Source organism: Phaethon aethereus (genome assembly GCF_964289735.1).
Source record: "Phaethon aethereus genome assembly, chromosome: 21".
NCBI lineage: Eukaryota > Metazoa > Chordata > Aves > Phaethontiformes > Phaethontidae > Phaethon > Phaethon aethereus.
The window spans coordinates 3,275,247-3,291,755 of NC_138597.1; the positions used below are offsets into that span (position 1 = coordinate 3,275,247).

Sequence of the window (16,509 nt, forward strand, 5' to 3'; positions counted from 1 at the left end):
TATTGCATGTTCCAACTAATAGCTGGAATGAGGTTCTGATGAGCCTTGTTTATCATTGTTAACAGCTGCCCTTGATTGACTAGCCATCACCTGATATTAAATATCCTAAGAAGGTATTTCCCTAGGCTGAGGCATGAACAGACTGGTGGAATCTAAGATGTTTACTATAAGCTTTTTAGGAAGTTAACAACGCTGTCCAATCCCCTTTTCCCAGCTGGAAATGAGAAACCGCAATAATCGTATAGGCTTATGACTCCATGGAATCCATCCTCGAGGTGGTACCAGGTCACTCGAACACCGTTGTCCTCCAATCTCTTCTTGTAAAGCAAGCCATCATCCCTCAGTACGTCATACTCACAGGTCAAGATAAAAGACTCGGGCAGCTGGTGAACAATAGCATCTTCAGCTAACAGTGGACACAGGTTGGGCTCACAGAATCTTTTCACTGTCTCATAAACTTCAGCTATAAAATCAGTGGGCCTAAGTGGCTTCACACCTCTGACCTTAAATTTTTCGGGGATGTTATCTGGGCTCACCCACTTCCTGTACTTCAGCTTCATATCTGGAGGAATATGAGAGCCCTCCAACACTTCTTGCATATGCAATGCATCCCCGTTTAGGTACTGCAAAGCAAAGAAAGCGGCACGTTCTCGGAATAAGAGAGGGACTCCTCGATTTTGATGATAGGATGGTAAATTGAAGTCCAGTGCCTGAAGGCCTGGGTAGATCAAGATCTGAGCACGTAGTTTGGGGAGGTCTGATCTACCTGCAAGGGTCTGGCTAACAGCAGCTGCTAGATTGCCCCCAGCACTGTCCCCGCAGACAATTACATTGTCAGGATCCACCCCATAGTGCTCTGTATTCTTCATAAAGTGTATGGTGGCATTAAGACAGTCTTCATACGCAGCAGGGTATTTGTGTTCAGGAGCTAAACGATACCTAGTACACAGAAAGAGACAAGTATAAGAGAAGGAAATGTCATTAGTATTCATCAGGAAACGGTATTCTATGCTGTCTTCCAGCCCTGTTATTTTGGGCTGGTTTTCCTCCAGGTCAGGATATTCATTGCCTCTTAAGCAGGCATTCCTCAGTTAGTGATTGCAGATAAGCTGTAAATTGTGTATTCAGTCACAAGGACTCAGTAAAGCAGGATTGTCTTCTGATTAAGAGTCTGACCAAGACTTTGTATATTTCTTAGTCATGCTGAAAACTCCCTGTGCATTCTTGACAAGATAATTTAGTAATTTTCTGCCTCTGTTTCCTATGTGTAAAAATGGGAGTAATACAGTGTGATTAATCTCTCTTTTTCTATAAATCACAATTGTTTGGATCATCTCACTACATGTTCATATGTTCAGCACAAGGAAGGCTTGTGTTACCTACGTTTTTGATTGGCTTTTATAGATTTTCTTAACGTGCCAAATATTTCCATTTGGGTCTTTTCTGATTATATCAGGGCATGAACACTTAAGAGCTGTGAAATCTCCGTTACCACTATTTGTATCTTTATGGACTTCACTGAATTCTGTAGAAATTTCTCCGCAAAAAAAGAACATCTCCAAAACCAGTGCAGCAACAATAATTTCCAAACAATAGAACTTGGTAAGGTTCACTTACTGAACAGATACAACTACCGATTCACTTTCTCTGGATATGTAGCGGCATACTTTTTCATAGGTATCTGGAAAAGAAATGTTTTCATTAGTGCTTTGCTAGTGCCCTAATCTTTGGGACAGCTAGGGAATCCTCATTCCAGAAAGGCATGCATTTGTCTTCAGACTTCCTCCCAAATGCTGTAAACCTCCTCTTACTTAAATTTTATAGAATTTTATAAAAACGGTGCTAATGAAATTCTTTTGCTATATTTCTATAGCTATAATTTGCTATATTGCTATAATTCCTCCAGCAAATATCTTACCAAGACTTCCAAATACCCAGCCTCCTCCATGAAAGAAGATGATACCTCTCCTTCGCCTATCAGAGGTAGCTTTAGGCTGATAAACCCTCACAGATACTTTGTTAAACTGCAGATCCTGGATAAAGAGCTTTGGATCCACCCCTAGTTTCCGTCCCTGTCGCACGTATCGGCCAAAAGTGATCTGACTGCAAAGTCCAGTCTTCTCCAAAATCTTTCCCTGTTAAAGGTAAAAGAAATTAAGGCTTCTTTAAAAGACTTGTTAGCGAAGGTATAAAAACTCTGCATCATACTTACTGAACTGTATTTGAGGGAAATTTTACAGAAACACATGAGCTTACAAAAACAAAAAAAAGTGGTAATATTGTAAAATATGAATACACTCTAAGAAGATATAATAATAACAGCACAAGAAGTTAGAATAGCTACCATGAGGACTGTTCATAGAGGAGGGTAATGGCTACGCAAGCATCTCCCAAACACTCTCTACATGGCTTCCTGTATACTGAGCACTGAGAGGAGAATTCATTCTAATAGGTTGTTTAGTCCTTGGGTTTTGCCTTAATAAACAGTTTTTCCTCACTTTTCCAGTGAGGAAAAGTAACTCCACAGTTGGTTTTCTTGATAGGAATGTCCAGGCCTAAGAAAGTGAGAGAGATCAGGATAGTCATAAAACAGTATTTGTTTTAAGTTTGCTTAGATTAGCTTTACCAAAGAGGAGATCTACCTTGTATCATACCAGCAATCACTGGAATCTGTAAAATCAGATTGAAAAATCTAGTCTTCACATACAGCAATTTGACCCCTGTTGTCTGATAAAAATAAAGCGCTCTGATTCAAGAAAAACAGTTTTCCCAAGCTCTGACATCCTACGGACTGTAAAAAATTTACTTCCATTACTCAAATCCAGTGTCATTCTAATATCACGTCAGAAATTTTATACAGGCCATCCAAATGGGCTGTCTTGGAGGATACATTTTAATTGTCAGTATTGTCCTGCACACCTTTGTGCTCGTTCTTGTTTCATTTATACTTGATAACAACAATGAAATGTCATATATAGAAACAGCAATAAAAGCTTTAATAGTTCTTCACTGCATAAACTAACATTACTGAATTAGACCATAAAACTCGATGAATTTGAAAATCTTAAGTGCTGAGTTGTGTTGCGCAAGTTAGTTACTGCTTTTTATTTGCACAACAGACTTACTGAGCAAAATCGAGAAGCTTCCTTTCCCAATGCTCTTGCAAGCTAGAATATAAATCTGATGTAATAAGTGAACAAACAAGAAGTTGGGAACCAAATTAATTAATAGAATCAAACAAATAAACTGTTACAGTTCAGTTACTAAACATGAACCCAATTTTAAATGCGGGATGAGAGTCTGTCTTTATCCATTGCCTTCTTGTCACCTGCTAGTGGGATTCAGGAGAGACGGGTAGCTTTGTCAGTAAATTCCAAGAGGATGTAAATGGTGTAAGAAAGAATTGTGGGGGGAAACAAGGTCCGAGTGATGGCAAAGGCGATGTTGTGGATGAAGGAGTGAAGGAAAGAACTGAAGATGGAAAAAAATTAAAAGATACAGCAAGTGACAGAGGAGGTGTTTGGGAGAGCTCTAATGCCGTTTATGCAATGCTGTAGAAGAGAGTCCAGGGATTAAGTAAAGCAGTCCTAACCGGATTTTGTACCGTAAATGTCAGCCGTGGCAGGAGCAGTTAAGTGCTGTAGTTTTCCTTGTGCAAGGTGACTTCGCCTAAAGCTGAGAGCAGTTATCAGACGAAACACCAGCTCAGCTCTGAATTCGAGTGTTAAATCAACACCGCCGTTTGCCACTCTCTGCTAACAAGCCCTGGCATGCTGCTTCGGAACCTGAAACGGGTTTGCCCGTGACATGAGCAGCTTCCCGGCTGCGGCTGCTCCCCCGCAGCACTCTGCCCGTGATGTGCAGCCGCAAGCATCACATGAGGGCGGCAGGGGCTTGCGGATCCGAATCCAGGCTCCTTTTTTTTTTTTTTTTTTTGCTTCCAAGCGCAGCCCGTGGGCTGCAGCTTGCCCGGCCCGCCCTGGCTTTCGCGCAACCCGCGGGCGGGCGGCGGCTGCCCGGCCCCGCCGCGGCGGACCCCGGCCCGGGCGGCTGCGGACTGCGAAACCCTACACCCGCCCCCGCCGCCCCCGGCTCGGGGGGAAACACTCCCCCGCCCCCCGAACCGGTAAGCGGGGCGGGGGGCGCGACTCACCAGGGCCGCCGTGCCGAGGAGGACAGCCAGGACCAGGCGCAGCTTGGCGGGCTGGTTCACCCCGGGCGGGATGTCGTAGCTGGGCAGGCCGAGGAGGACCGTGGCCAGCGCCAGCGCCAGCGCCGCCAGGGGCAGGAGCAGGAGCAGCAGCAGAAGCGCGGGCAGCAGAGCCATGGCCCGGCGGCGGCCCCGCGGGGCTCCCCGGCCCGCGGCGGGGCCCGGCAGCGGCCGCCCGCCCCGCTCCGCGCCGCGGCCCGGGCCGGCGGCGTCACGGGCCGTTTGTGACAGCTCTGCAAAGCCGTCGCCGGGGTCATGGTGCGGGCGGCCAGCGAGCACCGGGGGGAGCCGCGCCGCCGGCTTGAGGCGCGGTGTAATCTCGGTTCAAGGAGGCAGTGCGTGACCCGTGCACGCAGCATCGGGGGCGCTCGGTAAAGGCGCTGACGGCCGCGTCCTGCGGAGAGGCTCATGTTCAGGCCTTGTGGTGCTGCCCGTTCAAAAGAGCCGGGAAACGTGCAGCGCCAGTGCGTTGCAGAGCACCTGCGTTCCTGACGGATTCGTCTTCACATCGCCGGGAGTCTGTCCTTTGTCCTTAAATTTAGGGACTCTCCGTCCCTTTGACAGCCTGCAGGAAGCTAAAGGAAGGGCTACCTTTGCACTGTGCAATCTAAATGGAAGACAGCTTTTTTTTTTTTTTCTGATTTCCTCACCCTTGGGATTTTTTTGTCTTAGGATTTTCATTTCCTGTCTGACTATTTTGAGTATGCTCACTACTGTTTTTCCTTGCTTTCATCAGCAGGGTATACTGAAGCATCATGTCAAGGAATACACTGCCTTGTCCTGTAAAGAAAACTCAAAATATGGAGAAACATCAGAGCACAAATCCTAAAAAAATAATACTGGGGAAGCACTCTCTGAAAGAACATGAAAACATTCTGATTCATATATTCTCTCTCTAAACTAAACCTTTCAGTACACACAGATCAAGAGCCCAGTTCAATGACCCTTACTGTCTTTCTAAAACCTGATGTAAGTGTTCCCTCTCAACTAGTGTCTCTTGCCCTGAGCTTCAGTGGGCATAATGGAGACATCCCAAAAATTAAATAGGAGTTTGTAGAGCTCCGGTTATTTAAAAATCAGGGCAGCCCTTCCTTGCCTCCAGCAAGGTGTCACCAATTAACTCAGGCCTCTTAGTGCTGCTCTTGCAGATGTGGTTCTGCCATGCCCACTGAATATATGTTGAATCTTCCCACTGAGACCTTGATCTCTGCCTGTTTTTCCAGAGCTTTCCTCTAACTCTTCCCTCCAGCTCTCTATGTACCTAACTTTTACTTTTTAGCTAAATAAAATAAAGTCATGCTTTGGAGCTTATCAAATGGACATCACAAAGATCCTGACTGTAATTCAAAGGAGTTACTTAATTCAAATCATTCCACAGACATTATTTACATAGAAGTAAATCATCTGGTATTTAATTATACAAGGAATCGATCAGATGCTGATTTGAAAGAAAAGGGATTGAAACACAGCATGTGGAAAATATTAGAACTGTAAAGACTGAACTGTCAATAGTCTCATGAGGACAATAACCAGTGTTCAGACAGTATTTAAAGTTAACAAATATCAAAATTGGTATTTTACACATGAAAGGGTATCACGTTTTTGCTGACAAGTAGTGCCTGAGGTTTGGTAGCCTAAACACAGACATTAGTGGGAGAATCATAAAGAGGGAAAGTTGTTTTTACAAGCCTTTTATGAATTTAACAATTCTGTCCAATACCCTTTTCCCAGCTGGAAATGACAAAACAGAACAATCAAATAAGTTTACGATTCCATGGAATCCATCCTCAAGGTGGTACCAGGTCACTCGAACACTGTTGTCCTCCAATCTCTTCTTGTAAAGCAAGCCATCATCCCTCAGTACGTCATACTCACAAGTCAAGATAAAAGACTCGGGCAGCTGCTGAATAATAGCATCTTCAGCTAACAGTGGACACAGGTTGGGCTCACAGAATCTTTTCACTGTCTCAAAAACTTCAGCTTTGAATTCATGGGGCTTGTGTGGTTTGTAGCCTCTGACCTTAAATTTTTCGGGGATGTTATCTGGGCTCACCCACTTCCTGTACTTCAGCTTCATATCTGGAGGAATATGAGAGCCCTCCAACACTTCTTGCATATGCAATGCATCCCCGTTTAGGTACTGTAACACGTAGAAAGCAGCACGTTCTCGGAATAAGAGAGGCACTCCCCGATTCTGCTGATAGGATGGTAAATTGAAGTCCAGTGCCTGAAGGCCTGGGTAGATCAAGATCTGAGCATGTAGTTTGGGGAGGTCTGATCTACCTGCAAGGGTCTGGCTAACAGCAGCTGCTAGATTGCCCCCAGCACTGTCCCCGCAGACAATTACATTGTCAGGATCCACCCCATAGTGCTCTGTATTCTTCATAAAGTGTATGGTGGCATTAAGACAGTCTTCATACGCAGCAGGGTATTTGTGTTCAGGAGCTAAACGATACCTAGTACACAGAAAGAGATGTCATAACTGTAAATACAAATTTCCTAAGCACCTTGGCTTTCCCTGTGTTGTTTGGAGATTTTTTTCTCTGAGAAAAAAATACCAAGAGTGTCATTATCTGCTAAACAGGTATTTGTCCAGCGAGTTTTCACAGATAAATGATAGCCAGTAGGATGAAGTTGCAAAGATGTAGCATAGTTGGGATCTTCTGAGGCCAGCAATGAACAGAACTTAAGTGATACAAGTTCATTTTACTCTTCTGGTGTAGACTGCATCTGGCTTGTGGATGAAGTAATATAATCAGTCTGCACCTCACCTTTACTCCCTCTTGAGACTTATTTTTTCTTTCTATATTTGAATAACTGGGACAGTGTTAAATTTTTCTGTATTAGTAGTATTAAAATATATTAGCATTTGATTCTTACTGTTAGAAAACTTCAAGTTTACAGTGATTACATCTAATTAAGCAGATCACTGAATCACCACCTTCCAATTATTAGTCAGTTCTCGATACGTAAGAAAACTCTTCTGGAAAGCATTCCTTCTGTTTGTGTGGTGCCAGCTTAGCTCTGTGTTGTGAGAGACATGAACCTTACTTTGGGGTCTGTTTGCACTGTCCCTGCAGCAGCAGTCGGGGTGGGGGGTGGGGGTGGGGAGAAATTAAAATAGTCCCTTTGAAATTTTGTGTGACCATCTGGGATCCTAGAGAAATGGTTTACTGAGGAGTGTTCCCACAAGTTGTGCAACACTGTGGTGCTGAGAAGTGAAGCAAAAAGACTTGCATAGGGTAGTACCGACATAACTCACCCGACAGACACAACCACCGACTTGCTTTCTCTGGCAATGTAACGGCAGATCTTTTCATGGGAATCTGCAAAAAGTTGGGGGGTTGCTAGCTGCCCACTCCGTTTCCAGATACAATAGCCAAGGAAGGTGGCAGCCTCCTTTTCCCGCCCTGGCCATGCCCCTCCCGACCCTCACAGGCCACCTCCCTGCCCCTCGCCCCCTTCCCCGCAGCCCTGCCGCCTCCCCTCCAGGCAAGCAGCAGCGGTTCACCGAGAGCACTAAGCTGGCCGAAGTTGAGGGGAAAGCTCAGCCAGATTTCAGACTTTCTGCCAAGTCTCGGGGCAGAATTATTCCCCGCGCCTCCAGGAGATTAACAGCGGCAGCGGACAGCTGCGCTGCTGGGGGCGGGAAGCGACCCGGCCCGTCCTACCGATGCTGCCGTACACCCAGCCGCCGCCGTGGAAGAAGATGGCGCCCGCCCGCAGGCCGGCAGATGGCGCGCGGGGCCGGTAGACCCTCACCGGCACCCAGCCGAACTGCGCGTCCTCCAGCGAGAGCAGCGGGTCCGGCCCCAGCTTCCTCCCGGAACGCACGTAGCGGCTGAAGGCGAACTGGCTGCACACGCCCGTCTTTTCCAAAATCTTCCCCTGTTCGAAGAGAGGGAGGAGGGCCCGGCTGAGCGCGGGGCGGCCTCCCCGGGCGCAGCCAGCAGCCGCGGGCCGTCTCGGGGAGGCTGCCAGACGCCACGCCAGGCAGGTTGCCGTGAGGGAGACCCAACGCCTGCCTTCCCCCGGCCGCCGTGAGGCCTGAGGGGGCACCCAGGCTTCGTCTTGGCGGGGTTCAGCCTGCTCCAGAGCCGCTCGCCCCTACCCTCGCCTTTAGCGGCCGCTGCGGTGTGGTCCTCAGCAGAAAGCTGGCACGGGAGAAGATGGAGCCCTGGCGGTCCCCTGTGAGGCTACACGCCAGGGCGAGCGGGGTTGCTTTGGCACCGTGCGCTTGAGCAGGTAGGCCCACGCGTCCAAATCACACTTTGTCACGCAAAATGTCTTAGGGGAGAAAAGAAGGCGATTCCTTCTCAGCGTCACCATGTCCTTTGGTTTCATATTAGGCTCAACTCCCACCACTTAGAGCCTTACAACCCAGATGTCATTCTCCTAAGGTTTCCCGTTAGTCTCTTGTTTTACCTGCTTAAGAAGCACCTGGCCTTCCATGAGTGTTATTGGAAAGCCCCCAAAATGGCATAAAAACATAATCTGTGCCGGCCTAAAATGGAAATCAAAGCAATCTCACTTTTTATAAGAAATTAATTTAAACTGAATTAGGGAAGCTCAGCTGATAAAGCATGGACTCTTATAGTTGCCTTCATCCCTGTGTAATGGGGAAAACCTGACCAAAACTATCTGAGGTCTAACAGAAATGATTTTATAAAAATTATCCTCTAAAGTCAGCCCCAGAAAAAGGAAAGCCTTCATTTAAGTCTTAATGCAGCCAGCAGGATTCTGGTATGTACACATATAACCTTACAAAAATAACACCTAAACCACGTTTCTGGCAGAAATCATGACAGAATAACTCACCAGAGCAGTTGCACTAATCAAAGCAGCAAGGACAATTCGAAGCTTTCCAGGTTGATTCACTCCAGGAGGGATACTGAAATTGGAGTACTCAGATTGAATTGTTCTCATAATTGCTAGTATGAATGCAGCAATAAATGTCACCAGCAGTATCACTGGTATTGTATAAAAAAATGCCATTTCACTTAACTGAAGGTGAGGTGTCTTTACGCCTATCCTTGCCTTAGCTCTCTCAAGATAACAGTAAACCTTAGAGCAGTCCAAGTTACAATGGATCCCTCCGGTGTCACACATTTTAAAGTCCTTGGAAATGTTGTGCAGGGTGTCAGCACACATGACATTGGAGAAGAGGCAGAGGAGAATAATTTCCTGTTTAGTTTCATGTTAATTGTGGGACTGATACAGGGCCTGGTATTCTGCGTGGCATTCTTGGATTGCAGATGATATGAATGACTGTTCAGAGATAGCTAAGTACTGAATGAAATTGTAGTTTATGATGGGTTGCTCTTTACAAGGGGAGCCAACTACTGTGGAGACTAAATTGTCTCTTGCATGTGATCTGCAGCCACAACATATTGCTTCCTGTATTGTGTACATTCTTTAAGTAGTTTAGAATATATAGTTTTAACAAGGTCATTTAGAAAAGAAAATGAGAACTAACATGAAGGGGAAAAAAAAAGCTAACGTGCTCTAAAAAAGTAAATGCATTCACCTTATTTTGTTGTTAGACTATTTAAGAATAGGAACACTTGTGTGTTTGATAAACATAGGAAAACCCTTAGGGCATTTTCTCCATTGTAATGTACACAAAGCTGTTAATAGAGTATCTCTGTTGGGTACCGTTGCAGTTTTGACTTCATTTTTTCAAGTCTAAAATACCAGCTACGTAGCCCATAGAAATTTTCTGTAAGTCAGTGACTGGGAATCTTAGACTCAGATACTCTGTGTAGCGTATAGCACAGGCATTGTGTTACAGCATTGTAATATCGGTATCTTTCTCCTTTGTGAAAACACACTTGGCCTTCTAGGAAGAATGAAACTGTAGATCATAATTGAATAAAATGGGTCAAACCAGATGTTGATTTAAAATTTTACTGCATCTTTAATATATACTGAGAGAGTAGCAAGTGCCTAGTCCAAATAGATTAACGTAGACAGACTGCACATGGAATACTTCAAACAGCACTAAAAGAAACTTTCATAGCATTCTTGAAATATCTTTTTCAGTGGTCACACTAGCATAATTGCTCATTAACAAATTGTCTAATCTAACCCTTTTACATGGAATTTAAAAGCATAAAAGACCACAGAAAATTGGCAGTTCTTCTAGAAGGAAAGAAAATTGTTTCTATAAGCTTTTTAGAAAGTTCACGATATTGCCAAGACCCCTGTTCCCAGAAGAAAATGAAAACCAGTCACTATTAAATGAATTTATGATTCCATGGAATCCGTCCTCGAGGTGGTACCAGGTCACTCGAACACCATTGTCCTCCAATCTCTTCTTGTAAAGCAAGCCATCATCCCTCAGTACGTCATACTCACAGGTCAAGATAAAAGACTCGGGCAGCTGCTGAACAATAGCATCTTCAGCTAACAGTGGACACAGGTTGGGCTCACAGAATCTTTTCGCTGTCTCGAAAACTTCAGTTGAACAGTCAAGTAGCACATGTGGTTTGTAGCCTCTGACCTTAAATTTTTCGGGGATGTTATCTGGACTCACCCACTTCCTATAATTTAATGTAATATCTATAGGAATATGGGAGCCCTCCAAGACCTCTTCCAGATTTGATGCATCCCCATTTAGGTACTGTAACACGTAGAAAGCGGCACGTTCTCGGAATAAGAGAGGCACTCCCCGATTCTGCTGATAGGATGGTAAATTGAAGTCCAGTGCCTGAAGGCCTGGGTAGATCAAGATCTGAGCACGTAGTTTGGGAAGGTCTGGTCTACCTGCAAGGGTCTGGCTAACAGCAGCTGCTAGATTGCCCCCAGCACTGTCCCCGCAGACAATTATATTGTCAGGATCCACCCCATACTGCTCTGTATTCTTCATAAAGTGTATGGTGGCATTAAGACAGTCTTCATAAGCAGCAGGGTATTTGTGTTCAGGAGCTAAACGATACCTAAGACACAAAAGGAGACAACAAAAGTAAAAGAGGGAAATACTAGTTTTAAATCTATTGCTGAAAATACTGGTTCCTGCAACGAGCAATGCCTTGATTACCTCAGAATTTTCCCTTTCTCCACAGGTTGTTATAAATAAACTGCAGCTAGTTGGAACACGTGGTGCAGATTAAATTGTTAGGATATCATCTGCAGGATGTATCTCAGGTCTTTAACAACACAGGAGTACTCAGCTGCCAGCTATGTCTAGGTTTTATTGACACTTATTTATCCAGTTTATGCTTTAGCTTTCCATAGATACAAATGACAATACTTCCGTTATATTTCTTTGTTACAGTGCAACTGTAGCCTCATAATTCAAATTGTCATGTCAGTACATTGATGATGATATGAGCTTGTCATACAGAAGCGCTATGTAAGCATCAAGCACTTCTTTCCTTGAATAAGGATTAAGTAGTATATGGCTTACTATCTGTTTACTATCGATTTTGAGTTTAGAATTTGAAAACATTGATTGACAAGTCCCACAAAAACATTTCTCTGAGAATGGTTGTTACTATGATTAGGGAAACTAGAAGGTGATATTTACACTATAGGAAATAATCTCTAAAAAACAGCATGAGGAAAGACTCACCCAACAGACACAACCACCGACTCACTTTCTCTGGCAATATAGCGGCAGATCTTTTCATGGGTCTCTGTAAGAAACATGTTTGGTGGGGTTTGGGTTTGTTTTGTTTTTCCAGAGTACTGTGTTGTCTATTGCATAAGTCAAAGAATTGCAAGAAGAAAATCCTGTCTACTTTTCTCTGCCCCTTCATACATAGCTCCTCAGGTCTTTTGTACCCCCTCATCTTCCTATTTCAGTATTTACTTACTGTATTTTTTCCCCTCGTATCTCATTGTCCTTGTCTTTAAGAAAAATGCACATAACATGCAGCAGATGCTTTCTTCTGACAGCGGGACTTAGGAGAGTGCATCTGTGGTTATACTCGAACTTTGTAACTGCTACAGATCAAGCGACAATCAACTTTACCATTTATGAAGTAGATACTTCTTTAACTAAATTATAATATTTTTTCTGTTAGATATCTTACCAAGACTTCCAAATACCCATCCTCCTCCATGGAAAAACATAACTCCTCTCCTTTGGCTGGCAGATGGAACCTTAGGCTGATAAATCCTTACAGGCACTTTTTCAAACCACAGGTCCTTGATGAAGAGCTTCAGGTCCACTCCTAGAGTCTTTCTACCTTGCATGTACCGGACAAAGCTAACCTGACTGCAGATGCCAATGTTTTCCAAAATCTTGCCCTGTTCAAAGTCAAACAGAATAAGGAGTTCACTCATGAGATTCTGTATTTTCCAAAGTAAAGGAAATGTATGGGCAGTATACTCATGATCTCCAAGTTGCCTATTTTAGGGCAATCATAAAATATTTGAGTAGTTGCACCGGTATAGTACAACCAAACAAATAACAGTAGCATCATGAAAGGTCACATGAGCAGCAGTTGTTCACCGAAGAACATAATCCCAAAACAATGCAGCATTACCACAGACTGGTGAGATATATCCCTTTGCTTTCTCAGCAGGTCCTTTACCTAACATTGAAAAAGAGCTTGGTTTTCACTGGTTATTTTGTCCTTGCCCCTGAGAATATGTGAAAACATAGCGAAAGATCATAGTTCTGGTGCTGATTTTCATGATATAGACACTTGCCCAAAGTAGAGTTGACTAAGTTAAGAATATATTTGATAATTGCTTTTTGATTCGTCTCGGAAGTCTTCACTGATGTGTGAAATGCACTGGAAAGAAGATCCTGAGATATTTAGTAGGCCTAAACTCCTGTTTTTTCTGTATGCCATAGTGATATTCAAGCTAGGCACCAGAAGATTAAAATGAGAGCTACTGGTCCAACATAACTTTGCAAAAATTAAAAAAAAAGGCATAACCTCTGTTTTGAAATACATTATTTAGTTATGCCAAACCAGTGCTTTGGTGCTTACGAAGATTTGGATCAAGCTCTTAATATTCAATGTTTTGTTATGAATGTTTCTTATTAGACTGCCACATTTGTATGGATTGTCAGTGTTATGACTCAATATATGTACCCATGAAAGACCTTTTCTTCAGTAACTCCAGCTATTTATAATATTCTCCATGCCTGATTTTGAGGCTGAAGAAACAAATACATTTTGCAACATAATGATTTTAATTCATCATAGAAACTAGTCTTAGTGTCTCTGATTGCATACAAACATGATAAAATTATTTATTCTTTCATATTTGCTATTTTCCAAGCAGAAATGAAACAACGACAAAGAATATTCTCGCTTTTACATTCCACTTGTTTAGTTTCTTTCATCCTGTGTTGTTTACAATGGGCAGTGTATAGATGATAAAAAGAGAACTGGCTTATCCAGCTGTTTTAAGTGAAGTAATCACTTTGTAATTACAACTTGTGTGCAGCCAAAGCATGAGAACATATAGCTAGAATTCTTTACTATGGTCCACTATAATCTAGAATATTTCTGAGAGAAATTTTTTTTTTTAGATTTTAAATAGTTTGTTCCTCTTGGAGGTGTTTAAGTAATTTATCACATATATGCACAACTTCTGCTGTCTCATATATTTCTAACACCACCTGTCATCACAGCATCTATACATCTATCATTACGTGGAAATACTCCTGATTCAGTGAGATCCTTTGTCAGCCGAGATCACCAGAAGTTGAGTTCTGGTAAGAGCTTCAACTCGTGGACTAGTTAGCTTCCCACTCTTTTACAGGCCAGTTCACCTCAAGAGTTGGGCTGGCCAGAGCCCCTCATTCCTATCAGACAGGCCTGCTTAGGTGCTGCTGGAGTTATAAATATCTGTTCAGGGGAGATGGAATTCCGTCAGCTTCTCTTGGGAAATGTTACCTGATTTTGTCACTTTTGTGACAAAAACTCCCCCTTCTCCAAACCAATTCTGAAATGTTCAGTTTCTAATTTTATCTTTAAAATAAATACATAACTCCTTATCCCTAAGTCCAAGAAAAGCTTGAAAGCGTAGCCCAAAGACATCTGATGTATTCTGAACCTAGAATGGAAATATAAATGATCCAACATGTACAAGCCTTCTTAATCAAATTATTGCTAGGTTAGCACAATTCATTGCAGAAGCACAGTCAGACTTTCAAATGCTTTTGTTAGGCAGCATTTACATACTGCCTAATGTAAGAGCTAGGCAGGACTGTAACAATGCAGTGTAGCGTAAAAACTCTGGTAAAGGTTTCTTTATCAAAACTGAGCTTCTAAATACAACATGCAGCATGAAAGTTATGCCCTGCTCTCCTCTCTGAAAATTAATTCCAAGCAGGGTTCTAGCATTGCATTAAGTTGAAAATCCACAGGTTCACCATTCTTCCCCCGCCAAACCATGCCAGGTTAACTTACCACCACAGCTCTGCTTATTAAAATTATATGAATGATTCGGAGCTTTACAGGCTGATTCACTCCAGGAGGAATTTCTGAGTTGGAGAAATCAAAATTAATTGCTCCCATGACCAACAATATAAATCCAGCAACAAACACTGCTAAGAATAGCACCAGCAGTGTGTAAACAACTGCCATTTTGCTGAGCAGCAAAGTGATCGGAAATGTCTTTGATTTGACTTTCCCAGATAGCTTTGGCTTGTTACTTCCTGATTCTTTGTTCGTCATAAGTTTGCTCTAGTAAAAACCTTTCTCCTCCCTCTCACAAATACATGAGTAGGTATCTCCCACTCTCTTCCCCCACCTCCCTTCATTTCACAAAAGATAAGTTGGTCCAAGTCCCGAATTTGTTAAAAGGTCTACGCCAGCATCATTTCAGAATTTGTGCAAGAAACCCATCCTTAGCTGGGAGAAGAGTGTTATGAATAAACTGCATTAATACTAAATCAATTTGAGGTGGAAAATGGACACAGCATTTGTATGCTTTGAGTTTGTGACACTATAAAACACTATCAGAAGAAGAGTTTCTCTAGGGTTATGCAGAGAAAGGAGCCTGCATATGATGACTATCACTCTAAAGGGCCAAATGGATTGTCACCAATGTTTTTTTGGAAAGAGATACCTATAAAATTACGTCATTACGTGAATCTCAGTTTTTTAGTATTTGTGTTTTCTTCTAAATGAAGAATATGTTTTTAAAAAATCCACAGGAGCCTGAGTTTAGATTCATGATCAGGTTACCTCGTATCAGGTAAACTTCAGTAATTCTCAGTGTGCAACAGGTACAGCATAAAATGATTTAAGGTAATCAGCAATTAAGAGAGTTTCAAATCAAACTGCTTTATCTTGTTTTTGCTGTAGAATGGGATGGTGTTAATGTAGAGATACTGTAGTTTAAACGATGCTTGAGATATTAATTGTGAATCTGAGTCTGCACCTCTTCAAACAACTAGGATGTCAGAACATCATTGAAATTGCAACTTCCCAGGGAAATGAAATATATAATAATCTAACTTCATTAAGCAGCCATGTTATAATTTTTCTGTTTGTTTTTTTTTTTTTTAGCTAAATTGTAAGTGATGGGGGGAAAGTACTATGTCATTTTAGTTAGAAAACTTTGTAAACAATGAAATTTCTTGTTTTTTTCTGAGGAGTTGAGTATTTTTAATAGGGCAGATGGTCATTGTAAAATATTCAGAAGTAGAATGTAATATTTTGTTTAGAAAGAGCAAAAGTCCACATTGGAAAAAAAAAAAAGCCCACTCAATGGTGTTTCTGGACTTTCAGTTTGTATTTTGTTTCCACAGTTATGTGATCATATATAATAGTCTTGGATAGTCCAGTTGTCTGGCAAATTAATTACTGTGCACAGCACAGATTTTACTAGGTAGAATTATCAAGATTGTGGTCTCTGCCTGCCAGTGTTGCATTGTTCCTTCCACCGTGACGTGTTCATTTAAGTTTATCAGTGAGTATGTGTTAAGCAAATGTAACTTGCTTTTGTAAAAGAAATATTTGAAGTGCTAGTTTTTATTTCGTTGTTGTTGACAGCATCACAAAATTGCCACAGCATTACAGTGATAAGATAATATAATGTTGTGCTTCTCTACCTTCTTGCATCTGTAATCTTCAGAACTTTTTCAACAAACGTAGCATAACAGGTAGTCTTGAGCATAAGATAATCTTGAAAGAAAAACAAAGAGTACAGAAAGGAAAAGGAGTCTCATCTCTGCACTTCCCTAACATGTACACACTCATTAAAGTTTAGGGATTCTAGTTTAAGAATCATGTTCCAAAACAAAATAAAATTTCTCAGATTCCAAACAAAATCAAACCTATACTAGTTCTAGTTTGGAACTTTTGCTTCAGACAGAAGCTTTCCAG

General features: G+C 42.4%; 3 protein-coding genes across 3 annotated transcripts; all 3 read right to left on the reverse strand.

Annotated features, from left to right (window-relative positions):
* Nucleotides 1-164: 164 nt before the first annotated feature.
* LOC309412502 (arylacetamide deacetylase-like 4) lies at nt 165-4,359 on the reverse strand (the record flags this gene model as incomplete). The annotated part of the gene is made up of 4 exons (XM_082009412.1): nt 4,154-4,359; nt 1,919-2,135; nt 1,618-1,681; nt 165-939 (listed from the first exon to the last, which is right to left on the reverse strand). The coding sequence occupies exons 1-4, from the start codon at nt 4,325-4,327 to the stop codon at nt 165-167; spliced, it is 1,230 nt and encodes a 409-aa protein (XP_081865538.1). The 5' UTR covers nt 4,328-4,359.
* A 1,532-nt stretch (nt 4,360-5,891) lies between these two features.
* Nucleotides 5,892-9,136, reverse strand: LOC309412340 (arylacetamide deacetylase-like 4; the record flags this gene model as incomplete). Its single annotated transcript, XM_082009225.1, has 4 exons — nt 5,892-6,666; nt 7,473-7,536; nt 7,882-8,317; nt 9,029-9,136. 4 exons carry the CDS (start codon nt 9,134-9,136, stop codon nt 5,892-5,894), a joined length of 1,383 nt encoding a protein of 460 aa, XP_081865351.1.
* Nucleotides 9,137-10,373: 1,237 nt separating this feature from the next.
* LOC309412501 (arylacetamide deacetylase-like 4) lies at nt 10,374-14,763 on the reverse strand (the record flags this gene model as incomplete). The annotated part of the gene is made up of 4 exons (XM_082009411.1): nt 10,374-11,148; nt 11,784-11,847; nt 12,247-12,463; nt 14,587-14,763. 4 exons carry the CDS (start codon nt 14,761-14,763, stop codon nt 10,374-10,376), a joined length of 1,233 nt encoding a protein of 410 aa, XP_081865537.1.
* Nucleotides 14,764-16,509: the final 1,746 nt, after the last annotated feature.